This window comes from Anolis carolinensis, unplaced genomic scaffold (assembly GCF_035594765.1).
Source record: "Anolis carolinensis isolate JA03-04 unplaced genomic scaffold, rAnoCar3.1.pri scaffold_9, whole genome shotgun sequence".
NCBI classification, from domain to species: Eukaryota; Metazoa; Chordata; class Lepidosauria; order Squamata; family Dactyloidae; genus Anolis; species Anolis carolinensis.
The window spans coordinates 27695350-27717711 of NW_026943820.1; the positions used below are offsets into that span (position 1 = coordinate 27695350).

At 40.9% G+C, this 22362-nt stretch overlaps 1 protein-coding gene across 2 annotated transcripts in view; it reads right to left on the reverse strand.

Annotated features, from left to right (window-relative positions):
* hydin (HYDIN axonemal central pair apparatus protein) overlaps positions 1-22362 on the reverse strand; it is a 160276-nt gene that overhangs the window by 18823 nt on the left and 119091 nt on the right. For both annotated transcript variants that reach the window (XM_062961682.1, XM_062961683.1), the window contains exons 59-72: positions 21660-21864; positions 20235-20470; positions 19959-20110; positions 17387-17576; positions 15038-15149; positions 13280-13540; positions 11248-11393; positions 9989-10207; positions 8656-8816; positions 7544-7659; positions 5706-5937; positions 4288-4500; positions 2599-2743; positions 1057-1222 (exon numbers count right to left, since the gene is read on the reverse strand). In XM_062961682.1, the coding sequence (XP_062817752.1) occupies positions 1057-1222; positions 2599-2743; positions 4288-4500; positions 5706-5937; positions 7544-7659; positions 8656-8816; positions 9989-10207; positions 11248-11393; positions 13280-13540; positions 15038-15149; positions 17387-17576; positions 19959-20110; positions 20235-20470; positions 21660-21864 (2554 nt within the window). The remainder of the gene's footprint in view (positions 1-1056; positions 1223-2598; positions 2744-4287; positions 4501-5705; positions 5938-7543; positions 7660-8655; positions 8817-9988; positions 10208-11247; positions 11394-13279; positions 13541-15037; positions 15150-17386; positions 17577-19958; positions 20111-20234; positions 20471-21659; positions 21865-22362) is intronic.

The following is a 22362-nucleotide window of genomic DNA, read 5'->3' on the forward strand; positions in this document are numbered from 1 at the left end:
GATTTCATTTATTATTATTATTATTATTATTATTATTATTATTATTATTATTTATTAGCAGCATTTGTATCCCGCCCTTCTCACCCCAAAGGGGACTCAGGGCAGCTTACAAGTTATATATACATACAATACATTATATTATTAACACTATATAAGCATTATACAGAGGGTTTGAAAAGGAACTCCCTAGTTTTAAGTATAAATACATTAAAACGAGGGCGTTTTTTTTTTCAAACACCCTGTATATTATTATATTGTACTATACGACTATATTGCAATATTATTAGTAATATTACATGTAATATAAATATACAATTATAATAGTGTATTATTATTATAACATTATATTACATCACTAGCTGTGCCCAGCCACGCGTTGCTGTGGCAAAGTGGTGGTGGTATTGGTTAAAAATTGTTGTGTAATTTTTATTTGATGTTATTTGTATTTTTAAATTATTTGTATTGTAAGTTATCTTTTTATTTATTATATTTTATTATTTTCTTGTATTATTTTTAGTTATTTTCTGTTATTATAGTATTTCATTGTATTAATTTTTTAGTGTTTTTAATTATTTAGTGTTTATTATTATTTTTTATTGGATTGGTAGGAGACCAAGTTGGAGGAGCTTAGCCTTCTAACTGGCAGCAATTGGATAAAAGCAATCATTCCTCTCCCTCTAATTAGGACTTTATTTTTCTTTTCTTTTTGTTGTATCAACCTAGAGGCATGGATGATGGGTTGTGTTGTCAAATTTCGAGGTTGGGGGGCCTGTAGTTTTGTTGTTTTGGGGGTCGCCGTGATGCCATCACTCTTTTATATATATAGATATTATTATCAATATTATATGTATATACAATATATTATAATATTAGTATAGTATAATATGAGTATACTTCTAAGTATATATACTTCCTCCTTCCCAGACCCCAGCAGCTTCCCAGCATCAACAGCCCTTCTGCATCCTTCTTGGTGGAACCAACCCTGGCAGGATACAATCCTTTGTGGGGTTTACGAGGAAGACCGGGGTCACCGCTGCCACCCGCAGCTGCCCTCACCGACTAAGAGCGAGTGGAAGTTCAGGTGGGGTCTGTCCAGATACACCTCGGGGTCCGTGGTGTGGCCCACCAGGAGAAACGGGACCACAATGCCCAGTTCAGGAATCGAGAAGGACCAGAAGGATTCTGTGATATCCACATGCCGCGGGATGAATTCAAAGATGATCTACCGGTAAAACAAAACAAGGAGGGCTTTTGAGTATAGGCGGTCCCCAAGTTACAAACAAGAGAGGTTCTATACCTTTGCTCTTAAGTGGAATTTGTACGTCAGTCAAAACAGGGATATTCTTTAAGTGTAACTCCAGCCAAATATAAATCTTCTAGCTTTGGATAGCATCAGGAAAGATGAACACACCTGAAGTGTTTGGTTTGGTCTCTGTGCCCCTGTTCAGAATATTTCTCTTCACATTCTGTCCCTGGGATAATTGGATTTTGGAAAAATTGGCTTGTTGTAACAAGGATTGGAAATAAAGCTTCAGTGGAGACTCCTTTTCCCCATGGTAATAATTCTTCCGGTAGCGGATTTCCCTTTTGCGGGATAGATTTTTCTCACTTCCTGTTGTCTCAGACCCAATCTGTTGTTGTTTTTATTATGTTAATTTATACTCTGCTTTTTCTTTCCACAAGGAGTCTCAACGTGACTACAAGGAGATTCAAAATGATCTTGAATAGGAGTTCTTTCTAAGTTGGATGTTTGCAACTTGGGGACAGCCTGTACAGTTCTGCTCTTACTGATAGTATCTATTATTATTATTATTATTATTATTATTATTATTATTATTATTATTATTATGTTGTTGTTGTTGTTGTTGTTGTTGTTGTTGTTGTTGTTGTTGTTGTTATGTTTATTTATACCCTACTTTGAGCCCCCGGTGCCGCAGCATGTTAAAGCGCTGAACTGCTGAACTTGCAGACCGAAAGGTCTCAGGTTCGAATCCAAGGAGTGGAGTGAGCACCCACTGTTAGCACCAGCTTCTGCCAACCTAGCAGTTCAAAAACATGGAAATGTGAGTAGATCAATAGGCACCGCTCTGGTGGGAAGGTAACGGCACTCCATGCAGTCATGCCGGCCACATGACCATGGAGGTGTCTACGGACAATGCTGGCTCTTCGGCTTAAAAATGGAGATGAGCACCAACCCCATGAGTCAGGCACAACTGGACTTAAGGTCAGGGGAAAACCTTTACCTTTACTTATATCCCACTTTTTCTCTACACAAGGAAACTCAAAACAATCTCCGCTAGGACTCGTTTTTAGGTTGGATCTTTGTAACTCGGGAATGGCCTGTATAGTTGTGTTCTTGCTGGCAGCATCTATTGCTCGCCACACAAACATATCCCACTCCCTGGCAGTAAAAACACAACCAGAACAAAGCTTTGGAATCATATTATTATCGAGTTTGTAAGAGACGGCAAGGCCTGGCAACCTGTTGACCTAACGGTAGGGCCAACTATATGAAAGGAAACAGGTAGAGCTGGACAGAACGTATGGCCCCCAAGCATGCTGAGCGAGTCTCCACCTCCGGTCCTTTGGGCCCCTCACCTCCATGGTCTTCTCCGGCCGGAGCTGCCCCCTGTCAGTGAAGCAGATGAAGACCGGGGGGTCCTGGCCCCCCTTCTGCTGCTGCTGCTGGCAGGTCCAATGGAAAGAGTAGGGCGTGTTGGTGGGGTTCATGATCACGAAGCTCCTACCAATGAGGGAAAAGAAAGAAGTGTTGGCAGAAACATAAGGATTATCAACTTGTGCAAAAAAAAAAAAACAAATAGGTTGATTAATTACTTGCCCAGATCTCTTCTGGCTTGGCTTTAGGGCTAGATATGGGGCAGGGACTGCTTGGGTTGCCCAAGTGAACAACTCACGCAGGAAAATGGATGGCAAGCGCTTTCCCTCAATTAGCTCTCCTTGGTGGGTTTTTGGTATCAGAATATCAACAAGAACAAGTTATGGCCTTACTGTAGCAGCTCCATTGGCTACTGGTCCATTTCATACTCTTGGCTTGACCTATACAGTCCTATCCCAATTTGGAACAAGTTATAAACAAAACCGCATTTCTCCTATCTCCCATTCCCACCAAAGTGCCTCAGAGAATCCTTTTTCTGCTGGCCATTCCCAGTTTTCAAAAGAAATGGAATGCTGGGCTTGCCCGCAAACTTGTAAGCCAGCAAGTAAAACTCTTGGGTCCATGATCCAACATCGGAGGATAAAGCACCCAAAAGAGATCCATGAAAGGCATGGAGCGAGGAAAGGAGGATTGGCACAACAGCAACCAACCAAAGTTTGCCACCGACTTTGAGCCACTGTACTGAGAAAAGGGGTGTGACGGCACGAGTGGTGCCATCTATATGACGAACTGTAAGTTGCAAGATTTGAATTGCTGTACCATGCCTGATTTTGCCTTTACCCTGTAAATGTAGTTGGATTGATTTGTTATTTATAGCTGTCAATCAATGTTGTTTGCACTAGTTATATTGCTTCCTCAGCTCAATTGTTTGGATCCACCTCTTCCTGGAGTAGGACAGTGTTTCCTTTTTTCATTCCACCATCAAGTTTTCTACCAGATGGACATGAGAGAGTTGGCTCTAAAAGCCCTTGATTAAGTTACCTCTCAGCACCAATTCTGAGGTTCTTACCCTTGAGACTTATGCTTCATGTTCAGGGCCAACCTGAACGACGTTGAGGACTCTCAAGCGCCTTCAAATCAGTTCTTTGGCAACAGAGGAAGACTGTGTCTTCAAACATAGGCCATTTGGACTGAGGCTGAGGATTGCTTCGGTATTCACAGCCATTGAGAAAGAGGGACCTGGAAAAGCTTCTCAGCTACAGAGCTCCTTGGACTTAAGACAACCAAAGACTGTATATTTTCCTTTACCCCTTTGAAACTTCCAGATTATTGCCTTAAATAGATAACCTTTTGTGAACAATAAAACCAGTTTTGAGTTATCTACAGTGTTTTGGTCCTTGGGAGTTCCAGTTTCCCTAAAGGAGGCCAAGAAGCAATCCCCTGGGGAAAGATGTCACGTCCATGCCTCTTTCACTAAGAGTTATAGCCCCAGGCGCGACGGCACAAGGGGAGTAGCTCCTTTGCTAAGGGAAAAGCAAAGCACATTATGGTTCCCTCTGGTCAAATGAGAAGGGTTCTGCCCACCCTTGGATGTGCCCCCAATGGGTGTTGTTCGAACCCCAGTTCGCAGGGTCCCCTTGAGAGGGCTGCGCACTCACGCACTCACTCACTTGGTGTTCCGGACGTGGACGCCCACTGAGGTGAACTCAATCACTTTTGTGTCGGGGGCAAGGCCTGCTCCACCTGGTCCCCGCAGCTCTGGGTTGCGCCTCTTTGCCGTTATGTAATCGGAGTCTTCGAGGTCAAAATGGCAGTAGGGAAGAAGGCCCTTCCCCTTCACCGTCACGACTGGGCCAACCTCTTCTGCCTTCAGGTTCAAAATGCTGTGAAGGTAGATGCCGAGAATGAGAGCGTGACAGTCAGAAAGGGGGAGGCCCTGCTATAATTCTGCCAATATATTGTTACGACATCATCGCATGTAGAAATTTTCCCATCGTTGGACACTTTAGCTGCTTTCAAGCACGGAGGGGCACGGAGTACATCATGTGACATTTAAGCACTTCCGGCCTTCACTCGTAGCCCTCCATCCTTGAAATGCAGCTGAAGTGTCCTACGAGGCGGGAATGCTGAACACAGGTGAGACATTGTGTTTTGAGATCCTAGCGTGTGTCAGATCTGTAGTTCCAGCTGGAAAACACATGGGATGGGATGGGAAGTGTCTAACTTGCAGATCCCATTTCGTCATGGCGCATCTCTTTCTTCTGCCCCAAGGCTGCCACAGAGGTTTACATTTCCCGCTGTGACCCTGTTGGGACCAGGACATGTAAAGTGGATTTCACAGGAAGATGTGAGGATGGGTTAAAGGAAAGGGAGGGAGCAAAAAAAAGGAGCAAAAAGGAGTGAAGGAATGTGGAAAGAGATAAGTGTTGTTAAAGCATTACTAAACACCAGGATCTGGGTGAGAGGTAGAAAGAGATGCACTGGAATTGTTTTCAGAAACACAAGGATTGTTTAGGAACATATTTATTATTTATTTATTTACAGTATTTATATTCTGCCCTTCTCACCCCGAAGGGGACTCAGGGCGGATCACATTACACATATAGGCAAACATTCAATGCCTTTTAACATAGAACAAAGACAAGACAAACATAGGCTCCGAGCGGGCCTCGAACTCATTGCAGCTGCTCTCCAGCCTGCGCCACAGCCCAAACATAGGATTGTTTACAGAACAGAAAAGAGACACAGAAGTACTGAGTTGAGAGGGGGGGGAAAGAAAGTTTGATTTTATGCATACATGTGTGCGTGTTTGCATCAATTTGAGACGATAAAACAGTCTAACATGGCACTTTTCTTAGTGCATTTGTTGGCTTGCCTTGATTGTAAACCATCCGTTAGTTCTTCTGCAGAATAAACTATTGAATTTTATCTCTTTGATTTCTAGTCCTTGACTGGGAAAGAGGACTAGGGATAGTGGGCCACTGTGCTTCAACAATCCAGATCTCTCCTCTTCTGAGATGAAGCTCCCGGCCATTATTTGAAAGGTGTGTGAGTGAGCGCCAGAGGCTGTTGGGTGACACCCTCTTACCTGCAGATCAGGCGGCCTTCAAACTCCCCGACTTCCTGGGGAGAGAACTTCACTTGCAGGATCTGTGATCTCCCGTGGGGGATGGTGCCGTTCCTGGGCTCTAGGAGGAACGGGGGCCGGGTAGGCGTTGGGAAGAGGTACGAGGAGAAGCTCTCCAGCATGCTCCCCAGCTGGGTGGACGGACGGCTGCCCTGGGTCTTGAGGGACGTTGCCGAGGTCGTTGACGTTGCATCTGATGAGAGCAAAGAGAACAACTCTGGTCATGGCAATGGCTTCCATACACTACTTTCTCTGAGGCTCCAATATGTGGGTGACTAACTAATTCATATGGAACTAATTCCTATTAAGGTGAAAAGGATATGTGGTTTAAAATCACAATCAAACAGCGGACTTGTGGGATGAATGCCTTACCTACAGCACAGTAGTAATAATAATAATAATAATAATAATAATAATAATAATAATAATAATACTTTATTTATATCCCGCCACTATCTCCCCAACGGGGATTCGGGGCGGCTTACATGGGGCCATGCCCAAAACAATACAATGTAAACAGCATATAAAAACAGCACAGCACAGTACAATAAGCAATACAGTAAATAATATCCATTACAAAATAAAACAAGGAGACAATGAAAACAAGGGCAGACCACATGAACATTAAGTTAAAATGTTCAGTAGAAGAGAAGGGGATAAAAGCAATGCCCAGGCAGTGTTTCTCTCCATTTTCCTTTTTTAAAAAAATGATTTTTATCCAACAAAAAACCAGACCAGCTGTCCTGTTTTGTCATTCAAGAACAGCCTTAAAACAATATGGTAAGTAAATGAAAACTGCTTTACTTCAGCAAAACATAAAGAACAGCACACTCAGTGGTATAATGCAAAAGAAAGCAAGGAGGTCTTAGGGCAAACACAGTTCTTAAGTCTCTGATAAATTCCCAAATCAAGTAGCAGTCTTACTTCAGACAAAGAAACAGCAATAAATCCGTAGGAGCAGTTTCCCAGATGCAGACTCGAAGCAGGCACAAGGGGAGCGAAGCCTTAGGAATTAGAGTCTGTTACCAGCAAAAGTTGACTGCACCTGCTTCTGATTTATAGCCCTGAATTCCCCCACAGCTGCTAGGGCGGTTCCCAATTACTCAGCTGCATTTCTGGCAGCTATTCTAGCTGAACAACGTCTCTGCTCTGTTTCCTTCACCTTTCCTGAAATGTGGGTACTTGCAAAATCTCCTCCTCAGATTCTGACTGCCTGTCTGACTCATGAACACTTTCCTGCTCCCTAACGCCAACAAAGCTACAAACAACTCAATATATAAAACACCAAACAAAATACATAGAATCACAGAACCATCCCCACCGAAGCATTCATCAAAACAAAACCATGCTTATTATTAATATTAAAAAGCAACTAGAATTAATACATTGTCAATCTACAACAGTCATACTTCAAGTTGCTTCTGACACAATAAATACAACAATCATCCTCACTATGACTATCACAGCTTCTTACCACTAAACATATACTATATATGTATGTTTCTGTATTCCTGTAGTTGACCAGATATGTCTGTATAGCTATGATTTGCAATAAATAAATTTAATATACTTAGCCTAAAAGATTACTGAAGAACCTGCTCATTTCCCCATGTAAATAGCCAAAGATTCTAAGACTTAAGAATGCTGAAGTGAAGTGTTGATGTTCACTGGATGCCTCAGTGGCCAGAAGGTGCATGGGGCCATGGGAAGGGTCCAAATTGTCTGACAAATGGCAAAGGGACCTTCAACTCTTCAATCTAAAGAGATAGCAGGAGGAAACACATCTGTTTCATCTGTACCTTCGGTGTTGGTCTGCCCGGGTTCCGTGGCAAAGTTGACCAGCCTCGCACTCTCATCCACCACCACGTTCCAGGAGTATTCCAGCTGCACATTCCCTGTGTTGAAGAGCTCCACTCTGACAGCGCAATCCGGGAAGAGAGGTAGAGAGAACATCAAAAGATCGCTACTTGCTTCCTGTGCCATTAAAAAAGCTTCTCTCGGGCCTTAAATAGCACAGGACACCTAAAAGCATGGTGAAAATACCCTTGTGTCTTATGGGCCATTTGGAGGCAAAATGATTTGATGATGATGATGATGATTTGGTAGGTACAGCAGAGACACAGTCACCAAAAGGTCTCCTTCACAGTTTCCCTTGGAGAACAAACTTCAAAAAGTAGAACCATAGAAATAAAATCCAGTTCCAGAACAAAATCCGTCATCTAACAACATTTGAAATTTTTTTTGTTCCTGGCTTGAAATAATTATTTCCTGTTTCATTGTGTGGTCCTTACTTTGAAAGTACTTGTTAGACTCCAGAAATTTTATTTTTGTGGCTGCCGCAAATGATGTTGAATTAGTTGACACTTTGAAATATTAACTGAAAAACGAGAGCAAAATGCGCTGCAGGATGTCCCAAAAAAATAAAGGTTTTGCAGTTTAATAATTTTTTTCTATGATTTTATGACAGAACCAATTAGGAAATGGCATTTATAACCCAGGAATAAAAATCGAATTACATAGTGTTGTTGCTATTGTTATTTTTATTATTATTGCTATCTGTTCCCCTTTATCTCTCTCTCTGTCTGGAGTGCTTTGATTGTGCATTTCCTGCATGGCAGGGGGTTGGACTAGATGGCCCATGTGGTCTCTTCCAACTCTATTATGCTATGAGTCAACGATTCTCTATAAGCATCTAACAATAAAAACAATACAATATATAACTTACAAACCTAAAAAAAAAACCATATGATTCAAATGAGATTAAATATTATCTGTTCCTGCATGCCTGGGGGCTGGACTGGATGGTCACTGTGGTCTCTTCCAACTTCACACTTCTATCATTAAAACTATTAAAATATAAACAGGCCCATTAAAATAATTGAACACCTCTTTGTGTAGAGATAGTACTCACTTGAAGACCCTTGTCTGGAAGAGCAACGTGTCCTTGAAGTGCACAGCGTCCACCTCCAACTTGTACTGGGCATAGTCCACGATGGCACTCACCCGAAGCTCTAGCTCCCGGCCACCTTCCTCCAGAGGGAGGTACGCCGGCTCCGGATCTTTCTCAATCACCTGCATTGAGAGCAGAGAGATAGGAAGAGGCCCTTGGAATTATTATTATTATTATTATTATTATTATTATTATTAAGCAAAGGCGGTATGGCCACCTGTCGGGGGTTGTTGTGGTTCAGTCTGATGATGAAGGGGGATTTGGGTTTATGCAAGCTGACGAAGAAAATGTTGAAGGTTCTTAATTGTCAGAAATACAGGCTGACCACGAAAATGTTGAAGGCTGTGAATTGTCAGACAGGCTGCAGGCTAGCAGGGAAGCTGTAGTTAGTGATAAGGGTGACCTTTCACAAGATTTAGAACATCAGCAAAGTCCAGGTGGCTCTGGCAGCGAGTCAGAGGAGCCTTCTTTAGATAGAGACATAAGGTTAAGGTTAAGAGTTCGTCCCAGGCATTCTGTGAGAATAGCTAGTAAACATGTAGGAACCCAAGGTCAGAGGAATGCTTTCTTAGCTTGTAAGCATGGTTAAAAAGGGAGAATACAGGGAAAGATTTCAAACGAAGCAACATTGATTTTGGAAGCTTAATTCCTACCTTGTCTCTGCTCATGGAAATGGATTCTTGTTTTGTTCATGCCTAGATTCTGTGTTTAGATTGTATTTTGGAGTTCATGCTGCCTTGTTTATCAGGACTGATTTGCTATATTAGAGACTTTGAACTATTTTCTACAGAGACTTTGAACTATATTCTGCAGATTGCCTTTGCAATGGGATTACTGCTTTCTTTACTGCTTTTTATTAAGACTTTGTTATCTTTTATCAATAAACTGTAAAAATCAAGTCTGTTGTGGTGGAGTGTGTGTCAAGAGCAAAGTGAACCAGCACTGAGGAACAACAGGGGTGCTTTGATTGTGCTTTTCCTTTATGGCAAAAGGAGGTTGGATTGGATGGCCCTTGGGACTTCTTCAAACTCTAGGATTCTTTATTATTATTATTATTATTATTATTATTATTATTATTATTATTATTATTAAGCAGAGGCTGGATGGCTATCCATTAGTGGTACTTTGTGCTTTTCCTGCATGGTGGAAAGAAGGTTTGGCTGGATGGTCCTTGGGGTTTCCTTCAAATTCTATGATTCTGTGAGTTGATTATTTGTTAAGAAATATCCCCAATCTGGAGCCAACAGCCTCTTCTCCCCTGGGGAGACTGGGGTTCTAGGCCTGGTTTCCTTACCTTCTTCTTTGCCGGGCGAGGGTTGCCACTGGCTTTGGAGACGTCCACCCACTTGACGGTGTGCTGGCGGTCATCCCAGTCGGGCACCTGGTCTGCCGGCTGCGGGAAGGCGATCCTGGAAACCTTGCACTTGAGCAGCTGTTCCCTGATGCAGAGTGGAGCTTTGGCCTTAAAGGTCAGGATGGTGTTCTTGGAGCAGCTTGCGTGGAGGTGGCCCACCTGCGGGGAAAGAAGGAAAGAGCGCCAGTGATCCTAAATGAAACCCCATTCACTCAGTGGAGAAAGGATATCACAAATCTTGTGCGGAATAGGAAAAAAAACAACTACCAAGCTGAAATGTTTATTGATGAGGATGAAACCAACAGGCATCTTACATGCAATCTACGAAAGAGCCTTTATGGTTTGAAACAGGTGGCCAGAACCTGGAATGAGAAACTGAACCCAATGCTAATTGAGAAGGAGTTTTCACAAAGAAAGACTGACAGTTACCTTTATTCAATATGCAAGGAAAACAAATGGACATATATTCTAACTTACGTCAATGATCTGAATTTTTGTTATGAAGAACAATCTGATCTTAATGAAATTCTTCAACATCTTAACAAGAGTGTTGAAGTGAAACAACTTGGCAATGTAACTTATTGCCTAGGAATAGAAATAAATTTGATAAACGAAGAAGGGCGGACTTGGACTACCAGACCAAAACTGTGTTTTGTAGCATCTGTAATTTGGTAGGTGAGGGAATGGATGATGCTAGAACTGTCCTAGCAGCTGTGAGGGCTATAAAGCAGAAGCAGGTGCAGCCAGCTCTTGCTGGTAACAAACTGACTCTTCGCTCCCCTTGTGCCTGCTTCAAGTCTGCATCTGGGAAACTGCTCCTGAGGATTTATTGCTGTTTCTTTGTCTGAAGTAAGACTGCTATTTGATTTGGGAATTTATCAGAGACTAAGGACTGTGCTTGACCTTGCTTCATTTGGCATTATTCTACTGAGTGTGCTGTACTTTATGTTTTGCTGAAGTAAAGCAGTTTTCATTTACTTACCACAGTGTTTTAAGGCTGTTCTTGAAAGACAAAACAGGACACATTCCCAAGAAATGGGGGGGGGGGGGGAGGGAATACTGGTTCCATGACTAAACAGAAGGCTCTTCAAAGAATTGTGCAAACAAATGCTCAGCCCCCCAGGAGACAAGGGAATGTACATCCATCCCTTGTGAGGAACCCAGAAGAACGGGCATGGAGCAACAGGCAGGCCCCTTACCTGCGGGGAGAAGGTCAAATGAGGGTTCAAGGCAGGCCACTCGAATCTCATTGCATCAGTCTTGCTGTGGTTGGTGATGGTGAATGTTGCTTGGTAGGGCTTCCCGACGATGCAGTCCCCAAACCAGATATGGTCCAACCTGGCAGCTGCAGGGAGAGAGACCAGACTTCCTGAACGAGGCCCTAAACAGCTTGACATTGTGGGCTGACAAATGCTTGCAAACTATACATCCCACGCAGACACTGGCTGCTGCGTCTCCTTTCTCTCTCTCTCTTTTTTAAAATATTTTTTATTGTTATTATTGAGAAAAAGTTACAATTATATAAACATATTCTATACATTTCCCCCTCTTTTATTTACATTCACCCCTGTGCTCCCCTTCCCCAGAGCCATCTCTTCTTCTGTAGTCCCACCAAAAGTTCAATTCTTCATTTGGAGGTAAATTCCCATCTTCTTTTTCCAATAATTTTTCTAGAAATTTTCTCCAAATACTTTCAAAATCATTTTTCCCATAATCCCTTCTTTACTTTTAAATTTGATGTTAGCTTGTCATTCAGTGCCATTCGCCAAACTTCTTTATACCATTCATTAATTTGTATTTTCATTTCTCCTTTCCAATGTTTTGCAATTAGTAATCTAGCTGCTGTTAATAGCATGTCTATTAATTTTTTTTCCTTCTTATCTTTCTCATCCTCTTTTTTAATTAAAAGTAATATTTCCACTGGATTCCTTCTAATTTTTATATTCATAATATTTTCTATTTCCCTTATGACCAATTCCCAAAAACCTTTTACATGTTTACAATCCCACCACATATGCATGTAAGTTCCAATTTCCTGGCACCCTCGCCAGCATTTTTCATTATTATTCTTATTCATAATATTTAACCTTCTTGGTGTTAAATACCACTTCCAAATTAGTTTGTAATAATTTTCTTTTATTCTAATTGACATGTTTTTTAATTGTCTTGTTTTCCATATCTCCTCCCATTCTTTTTCCGTTATCTTTGTTCCTAATTCCTCCTCCCATGATTCTCTTAATGTTAGTCTTTTCTTTTTTTCTATTAATTTAATTAGTATTTTATATATTTTACTTGTTGTTCCTTTTAATGGCTCACTATTTCCTCTTTTTAATGCTTTTATTATTAATTCCTCAAATTGCGTTATTTGTTTTCCAGTTTTATTTTGGGCCCACCAGTTTTCATTCCATTTTTCTAATTGAATCCAATGAATCCAAGAAATATTTATTCCTCTCAATTCTTCTCTCATTTTTACCTTTTCCATTTTTTGTTCTATCCAATTTCCTACCCTTTTTAGTTCCCTTTTTTCTAATTCTTTATCTAGTGTTCCTTTTAGTTCCTTTGGGAAATCTTTTTCCATTATTATTGGCGTTAAAACTGAATTATTATTAATTAATTGTCCTTTATATTTATTCCATATTTCCATTATATTTCTTAATGATATATTTCCAATTTGTTTTATCTCTTTCTTTGAGATTTCTTTAAAGAATATGTTATCCTTCCTCCACTCAATTGCCTTATTCCCTGATTCCATCCATTCCAAACCTTCTCCATCCATCATCTTCTCTACTACATATCTTAATTGGTTTGCCTCATAATATTTTTTTATATTCGGAAGGCCCAATCCTCCTTCTTTTTGGGGGCTGTACCAAATTTGTTTGTTTAATCTGTTCTTTTTACCATTATTGCAATATTTGTTTATCATTTGTTGCCAGTTATTTATTTCCTTTTCTGAAATCATTAATGGTATCATTCTGAACAAGAAATTTATTTTGGGTAAGACTTTCATTTTTACTAGGGCTATTCTGCTGAACCATGATAATCGCAGATTATTATAATCCTTTAACTTCCCCTCCATGTGTTTTCTTAATTCTTCTAGATTATTCCTTTCTATGGATTTTAGATCTTTGGTTATGATTATTCCAAGGTATTTTATATTTTCTTTTGCGCTTATTCTCATGTCTTTTATATCCATCTGCTTTTTAAACTACTCTTCCTTTCTCTTTGCCTTACTCTCTGCAGTGCTCTCCCCGAGATGCTCCTCGGCGCTCCCGGACTCGCCGCCGTCCATCAAGCTGCGGATGTTGTCCAGCGTGACGTCCTCCTGGTAGCCCTCGCCCACCATCTGAATCCTGGTCTCCTCATACTGGTTGTCCACAATGGAGAGGCGGATCTGCCCTTCCAGCCGCTGGGTCAGGCTGGGGTGGAAAACCACCTCAAACTCGGCTGATTCCTCAATGGGGAGAAACAGGGAGGCCGTGTGAGGTTTCCTGGCTGAAAAAAAAGAAAGGAAAGGAAGAGAATCTCAGACAAATTATATGAGAAATAAGATTAAGAATAATATCTGTTTTGTATTAGATAACAATGGAAAAAGACAAAGATGTACGATGTTAAAAATGCCCTTGTTCTGTAACCACTATCATAGCTTTCCCCATATCTTTGCAATACAAATTATATGGGAAATAATAATAATAACAACAACAACAACTTGTGCCACAACTAACAACTGCCTGTGATAAAGAATGGTGGGATCACAAGCCTAAAAAAATTACAGAAAATGAACACATCAAACTACCCTGGGACTTCCGAATTCAGACTGACAAGAGTTTTGGAGCACAAGACTCCTGACCTCAAGATTGTGTTAAAAAACAAAGATGCTACTCGGATCTGCACATATTATTCACTGATACATCACATAGTCCTAGACACTTGGGAAATGTCTGGCATAATGATCCTGGCTGCTGTGTACTAATCTTGTTGTGTATCAGATAATAATAATAATAATAATAATAATAATAATAATAATAATAATAATAATAATAATAAAAATAACAACAACAATAATAATAATAGAAACTTTTTTACTAGATAATAATGAAAGAAGATGAAGATGTAAGATATTTAAAATGCTCCTGCTCTATATCCACTCTTGTACCCTTCCCCATATCTTTGCAAAACAAACTATATGGGAAATAATAATAATAATAATAATAATAATAATAATAATAATAATAATAATAATATCTCAGCCGGCATTTGGAAACAATAGACATTGACAAAATTATGATCTGCCAGCTGCAAAAGGCCACCCGACTGGGATCTGCACACATCATCCAAAAATACATCACACAGTCCTAGACACTTGGGAAGTGTTCGACTTGTGATTTTGTGATATGAAATCCAGCATATCTATCTTGTTTGCTGTGTCATAATAAAATAATAATAATAATAATAATAATAATAATAATAATAATAATAATAATAGAAATCTTTTTTGCATTAGATAACATTATCTGTATTTGTGGCTACTGTTTCTGGACAAGTGACTACAGTAGTCTCGCTTATCCAACATAAACGGGCCAGCAGAATGTTGGATAAGCGAAAATGTTGGATAATAAGAAGGCATTAAGGAAAAGCCTATTAAACGTAAAATCATAATGTAATTTGACAAATTAAGCACCAAAACATCATGTTTTACAACAAATCGATAGAAAAAGCTGTTCAATACATGGTAACGTTATTTAGTAATTACCGTATTTACGAATTTAGCACCAAAACATTGCAATGTATTGAAAACATTGACTACAAACACTGACTACTAAAAGGCCGACTGCATTGGATAATACAGAACATTGGATAAGCGAAGGTTGGATAAGTGAGACTCTACTATATATAGGACTATTATTGTCACATGAGACCCTCCTCCTCTCCTGTGTCCCCCCTTCCCAGCTCGGCCAATTGCTTGTGCCGTTGCAGTTTCACGCCCTTTACCTCCCTCACTGGGCCCATGCTCCTCAGTCTTATAATTCATATAAGTGCATTGCGTGGTGGAGGTAGGCTTCAGGCTGAAGGCAGAATTCTCATCCGATACATCCAGATACAGCTGTAGCAAAGGGAGAATAATGTTGAAGATCAAGAGGTCAAATCTTGGAAAAGGACTGAGAAATACACGGAGCCTCATTCATCAGCCCCTAATCAAGCTGCCACTCTAAATATTCAGCTGGCTTTAAGGCAACCTTGATAATAATCATCATCATAACCATAACACAGTTTGTTACCCACCTCTCCGAACGGCTCCAGTTGAGGTACAACGAAGGCTCCATCTACATTACCTTAGGTGGGGAGATATGTCATGACCTCATTTCCTGATGTTTTGGGGAATAATGACATATCTCCGCACCTAAAAAACCCCCAGAAAACAGTAGAATTCCTAAATGAACATTAACAACATGATCTGAAATCCAAGTCATTGTACAAGGGTTATCCAGAAAGTAGATTACGTTTTGGAATTTAAAATGAACAAAGTATAGGAAAAAACATTTACCATATGCAGTTGAAAGCCACACCCAAATACCACTTCTCAACATAGTCGCCATTCAAATCTAGGCACTTTTCATAGCGATGAATGAGCTTGGCAACTCCTTCCCCACAAAACTCTGCCGCTTGCGTCCTCAATGGGGAGGTGGCTGGCAACGCAGCACTTTGGCGACGATGCGCAGCTGTGGGAAGGGGTGACCAGTTGGTTGAGGACGCAAGCAGCAGAGTTTTGGAAAGGAGGTGACAGACCAAATAAGTTTGGGAACCACTGTTTTAACTCTTCAGTTCCTATGTTACCAGGCACAGGTCTTGGGAATGATTTTTTCGTGGCTTATAATTTCACTAATTCATTAATAGAAACATTTCAAAAGGCTACATTGATCCAGGCTCAAAAGGACCCAGCAGGTGTCATTCTGGGTAGGGGTGTGTGAAATGGCATACATCTGTTGTTTTTCTTTTGAATTTTGGGGGCCCCTCCCCTTCTGTTTTGGGAAGATTCTTCCCAAAACAGAAACGGAACTCTGGATCCCAAATTACAAATGAGGAAAGAGGGATTCAGGTTCAGAATCTCCTTGAAAGGCCTGTAGATTTGGAAAATGAGGAACAGAGAGTGCAGGTTCACTTTCCCACAGGGAGAGTTGGTGACCCTGAAGCCACTGAAGCCAGCCAGGTGCACACGGACATGGGAACAGAGGAAGGGAGGATAGAAGGTTCCCAGCTTAATAATGAGTCTCAGCAAAATAACGAGCAAGCTGACCTTGATGGTATGGGCTCCTTAGATAGAGCTGAGCATTTGGAATTGAGGGTACGGCGTAGTGTGAGAATTGCAAACAGGTGGGGGAAGGTGAGGGGGCAGAGAAATGCTTTCATGTTTTGCAAAGAGTGTTAAAAGGGGTGCGTTTGGGGAAAAGCTTTTGTCAAAGCAACTTACTCACTACCGGAGAAGCAAGCTCCAGTTTTCCTGCTGTGCTTTGGATTATATTGCAGCCCATGTATCTATGTTTCTTGGAATTTGCCATGCTCTCTTTGGATGTTGTTTATTCCTTATAAGCTCTGGACTTATATCTCAAGACTATACAGTAGAGTCTCACTTATCCAACATAAACAGGCCGGTAGAACGTTGGATAAGCGAATATGTTGGATAATAAGGAGAGATTAAGGAGAAGCCTATTAAACATCAAATTAGGTTATGATTTTACAAATTAAGCACCAAAACACAATGTTATACAACAAATTTGACAGAAAAAGTAGTTCAATATGCAGTAATGCTACATAGTAATTACTGTATTTACGAATTTAGCACCAAAATATCACGATGTATTGAAAACATTGACTCCAAAAATGCGTTGGATAATCCGGAACGTTGGATAAGTGAGACTCTACTGTATTTGTAACTGACTTTTGGTGCTTTACTTTTGCTTTTTGAAGATCGTTTTACTATCTATCTTTAATAATACAATGATACCAATCAGACACTGTCATTGTTATGTTGCTGCTATCAAAATTTTAAAGAGCTAGTGTTAATTTTTGAATAAGTTTTAATGTTTTTATTGGAAAGTGTTTATAAAGGTTGTATATTACTGATGTCATGGCCTATGGCTAGTACAATAAACAATTCATTCTTCATAATAAACTAAACAGACTCAAACCTGCTGTGGAGTTTGTGTGTTAGAGCAATGTGAATCAAGGCTGAGGTGCGACAACTGGGGGGGTGGGCACCCAAAGTTCAAAATGAAGACAGAACGGGTTAGTGCCATTTCACACAGCTATACTTCTGGGAATGTACCCTCTGTGTTTCATCACCTGGACGGGGATGTTGCCGCTGTTCTTGATGAGGAGGGGGAGCATCTCTGTGTGTCCCAGCAGCAGCCTCCGGAAGAGGAGCAGCGGGGCCCCTTTCTTGTTGCGCAGCACAGGGCGCACCACCGTCACCTGGGGCAGGTTCCCATCGCCCGAGACCTCGAAGAGCAAGTGCTTGGATTTGGAAGACACGCTGAAAGCGAGAAGGAATTGCGAGGCTGTTTTTAATACGAAGGATAATTCGTTGTTTTAATATTTGTATATTTTAAAATTGCATTGAAATGCTTTTAATGTAAGCCGTTTGAATGTCCTTTGTGGAGAGAGAAAGTATAATATAACTAGCTGTGCCTGGCCACGCGTTGCTGTGGTGTTGTCTGGTGGTGTTGGTGAGAAATTGTTGTGGTAGTGGTGGTATTGAATGTTTGTTGTATGGTTGTCCTGATGTTTAATATGCACACTGAAGTGGATTATATGGCAGTGTGGAGTCAAGATAATCCAGTGCAAAGCAGATAATATAAGATTCTAAATGGGTTATATAGCTGTGTGGAAGGGCCTTGAGTCTACACTGCCATATAATCCAGTGCAAATCTGATAATCTGTGGAAGAGGCCTAAGTGAGGCCTAACTGTGCCTGTCCCCTGGGCTGAGGAGGTTGCTAGGAGACCAAGTGGGCGGAGCTTAGCCTTCAAACTGGCAGCAATTGGATAAAAACAATTATTCCTCTCCCTCTAATTAGGACTTTATTTTTCTTTTCTTTTTGTTGTATCAACCTAGAGCCGTGGATGATGGGTTGTATTGTCAAATTTCGAGCCTGGGGGGCATGTAGTTTTGTTGTTTTGTCCGCTGCCCTGATGCCATCACTCTTTTATATATATAGATAGATAATAATAACTTTATTTTTATACCCCGCCCCATCTCCCCGAAGGGACTCGGGCGGCTTACATGGGGCCAAGCCCAGGCGGAACAGACAAAATAAAAACCCAACAATATAGAACAAGTCAATAAAACATATAAAATCACATATACAGTTAGGATACTTAGAAAAAATCCTGGGTAGGCTCCTAAAAAAGAACTGGGCCAGAGAAAGTGTGTGTAGTGTAGTGTAAAATGGAATTGGGGGAGAGGTAGGTACCAGGAACCATATCCCACCAAAGTGGGATATAAATAAACATAATAATAATAATAATAATAATAATAATAATAATAATAATAATAATAATAGGCCGCCCCATTTATTTTGGAAGTGGCAACCCAAAGCAGCATTCTCCCTTTAGACCTCCCTTAGACTCCTCGCTCTCATTGGGCTACCTAGGAATAAATGTGGGACATAAATAAACATCATCATCATCATCATCAATATTATTATTATTGTTATACTTAGGCGATCCCTCGTAGGCCGAGGATGATGGTCCTCCAGTTGTGGGCCCTTGGGGTTAATAATAATAATAATAATAATAATAATAATAATAATAATAATAATAATAATATTAATACCCCGCTTTATCTCTCCTGGAGGAGACTCAAAGCAGCTTAACATAAAAGCATCAGCATACCATGTTAAATATATCAACATGCAAACATTAAAAGAGAATTAAATATAAACAGCATTAAAAAAACCCAGCTAAAAACCAATAAAACATATTCAAAGTAATAATAATAATAATAATAATAATAATAATAATAATAATAATAACAACAACAACACTTGGGAAGTGTTCGACTTGTGATTTTGTGATATGAAATCCAGCATATCTATCTTGTTTGCTGTGTCATAATAAAATAACAATAATAATATACTACTACTACTAATAATAATAATAATAGGTTGCCCTGTTTATTTAGGAAGTGGCAGCCCTAAGAGACATTCTCCCTTTTGATCACACTTATGCCCTCTCGTTCTCGTTGGGACTGCCTGGGAAAAACTGGGATATATATAAACATAATAATAATAATAATAATAATAATAATAATAATAATAATAATAATAAGCTGCCCTGTTTATTAGAGAAGTGCAGCCCAAAGAGTGTTCTCCCTTTGGACCTCCCTCATTCCCTTTCACTCTCGTTGGGACTGCCTGGGAGAAAAAGTGGGATATAAATAAACATAATAATAATAATAATAATAATAATAATAATAATAATAATAATAATAATAAGCTGCCCTGTTTATTAGAGAAGTGCAGCCCAAAGAGTGTTCTCCCTTTGGACCTCCCTCATTCCCTTTCACTCTCGTTGGGCTACCTGGGAGAAAAAGCGGGATATAAATAAACATAATAATAATAATAATAATAATAATAATAATAATAATAATAAGCTGCCCTGTTTATTAGAGAAGTGCAGCCCAAAGATGTGTTCTCCCTTTGGACCTCCCTCATTCCCTTTCACTCTCGTTGGGCTACCTGGGAGAAAAAGCGGGATATAAATAAACATAATAATAATAATAATAATAATAATAATAATAATAATAATAATAATAATAATAATAGGCTGCCCCATTTATTTGGGAAGAAACCATTCAAAGAGGTGTTCTCCCTTTGGACCCCCCCCCTTATGCCCTTCTTGCTCCCATTGGCCTACCTGGCAGGAGCATCAACAGAGGCCTCGAAAATGCAGTGGTAGCTCTGCATGGTCTGTGGTGAGAAGTTCAGTGTGGCGAAGGCATACGAGCGGCTGGGGATGCACATCCGCACAGGATGGATATCAAAGACGTCAGCGATCCGGACCGGAGACTATGGAAGGAGATGCGTCGCCAGGGAAATATCAGGAATCCATAAAGGATGCGGGGCAACCCTACCCAGTTTGGTTCACCGTTTTGGGGTGACCCTGAACCCAGAGCCATTGTCTTTTGCTCACCTTCGCAGAGATGGGCTTTGTGGCCAGAACAACGTCGCAGGGGATGCGGGTGTTGTTGAAGATCTTGAAGCGGGCGCTGGCCTGGGAGCCCACCAGGACGTTGGTGAAGATGAACTTGTTCTCGTCCTTCACAAACACCCCTTCACAGCCCACCATCTTCAGCACCTGGCTCAGGCTGCTGCGGTTGCAGATCCGGTGCTCCTCGAAAATGATCTTGGGATCATCGGTCACAAAGCCTTGGGGAGAGACAGGAAAGAACAGCCATAGGGAGAAAGGCCCCAAAGGAACAGCTCTGACCCCCAGACTCTGAAGAGAATGGAAATGTACTGAGAAAGCAAGAGGGCGGTTAAAGGAGAGGAGGAGGAACTGGAGGACTTGAAAGAAGGATGAAACTCATTGTAGGGTTGTTGTATGTCTTTCGGGCTGTGTGGCCATGTTCCAGAAGCATTCTCTCCTGACGTTTCGCCCACATCTATGGCAGGCATCCTCAGAGGTGACAACCCTGTGATCCCGGCCATGAAAGCCTTCGACAACACATTAAACTCATTGTAAGTCAAAACTGCAGAACAGCAGGGGGTTTGGATAGGAAATTGGGGAGATGAAAGTGGAAGATGGTTCAAAAAGAGAACTATTCTTGACACTTCCTTGACTTGAGTTGACTGTAAAACTATCCTTTGGTTCTTCTGCAGAATTAAACTATTGTATTTTAATCTCCTCATTTCTAGTCTTTGATTGAGTAAATAAAGACCACTAGAAATATATTAAAGAGTTAATGGAGCCATGGATCAGGAAAATCATTTCAAAGACATGTGCTAGAAAGAATTGGTTACTGGGAGGTTAAATTATTCGGAGCATGGAAGGGCCAGACCAAGAAAGACTGGAGAACAACATGTCCGGAGGTGTCACCAAAAGATTAGCAAAGGTGGGGCAATGAACTATATAAGCGGAGACCATGTGCTTGATCTTTCTCTTTCGCCAAGATCGCCTCTCTGTAAGTAGCTATAAATAGTTAAGTTTGGAACTATTTAGAATATTTGCCACCAAGGGCTCTTGGCAGAGAGACAGTTCCAGGGTGTTTTATTGCTCTTGGGCTTCACCCTGTGTTAGCCGCCTCAAGTCTATGCGGGGAGATGGAGGCGGGATAGAAAAATAAAGTAGGAGTAGTAGTTGTTGTTGTTATTATTATTATTATTATTATTATTATTATTATTTGTCTTAAATACAGCAGAGAAGGAGTAGATAAGGTGCAGCAGTTTAAAGGATATGTCGCAGATAACACTTGTTTCTGGAGGCTGCAAATCTAGGGGTCGGCTTGAACCCCAAGTGTCACTTGGGAACCCCTGTCAAGATACTGAGACGCTGTGTTTCAGCATCTTGCTTGGAGTGGAGGCGCTTGGTGCCGGCTCCGTGGCCACTGCCGCCTACCTGGGATGCACGATTCGGCCACCAGCGTGTACAGGATGCCCGCCGGGTTGTCCTCGGGGTCCCTCTCGGTGACCTCCACAATCAAGTATTCCTCGCTTTTCCCGACTTGGTCAGTAAAGCAATCCACCGTGATGACTTGGTGGCCTCCTGGAGAGATAGTTCCGAAACCGGGATACACCGTGAACATGCCGAGCGAGAAGCGAGCCTGAAGGAAAGGAGGAAGAGGGATGAGGATTGAGGAAGAGCACCGAGTAATGAGTCTTGTTCTGCTGCCTCCGCTTTGGCTATTTCGCTCCTTCTTCTATGAACGGTATCTCTCTCTTCCAGCGTGAATGAGTGTGAGTAACTGTAAATAATTTGGAACAGTAATAAAACAGTGAACCACTAAGGACTCTTGGCTTTTTTATGGAACTCACACTTGGACAACTTGGCATACAGTTGTTCTTCCCGTAATTTTGTTAACACCGTCTGGTCAATTTTATGTGTTATTCTAATGATGCTGAAAAAAATTAATATGTCATCAAGATAGACTAAGACTCCCTTATATAGATACATTTACGGCTGTGTTCCATCAAAAATACCCGGCTGAACCACAGTGAGGCACCTGTCAAAGTATATGTACGAGGGTTATCCAGAAAGTAGATTACGTTTTGGAATTTAAAATGAACAAAATATAGGAGAAAACATTTACCACATGCAGTTG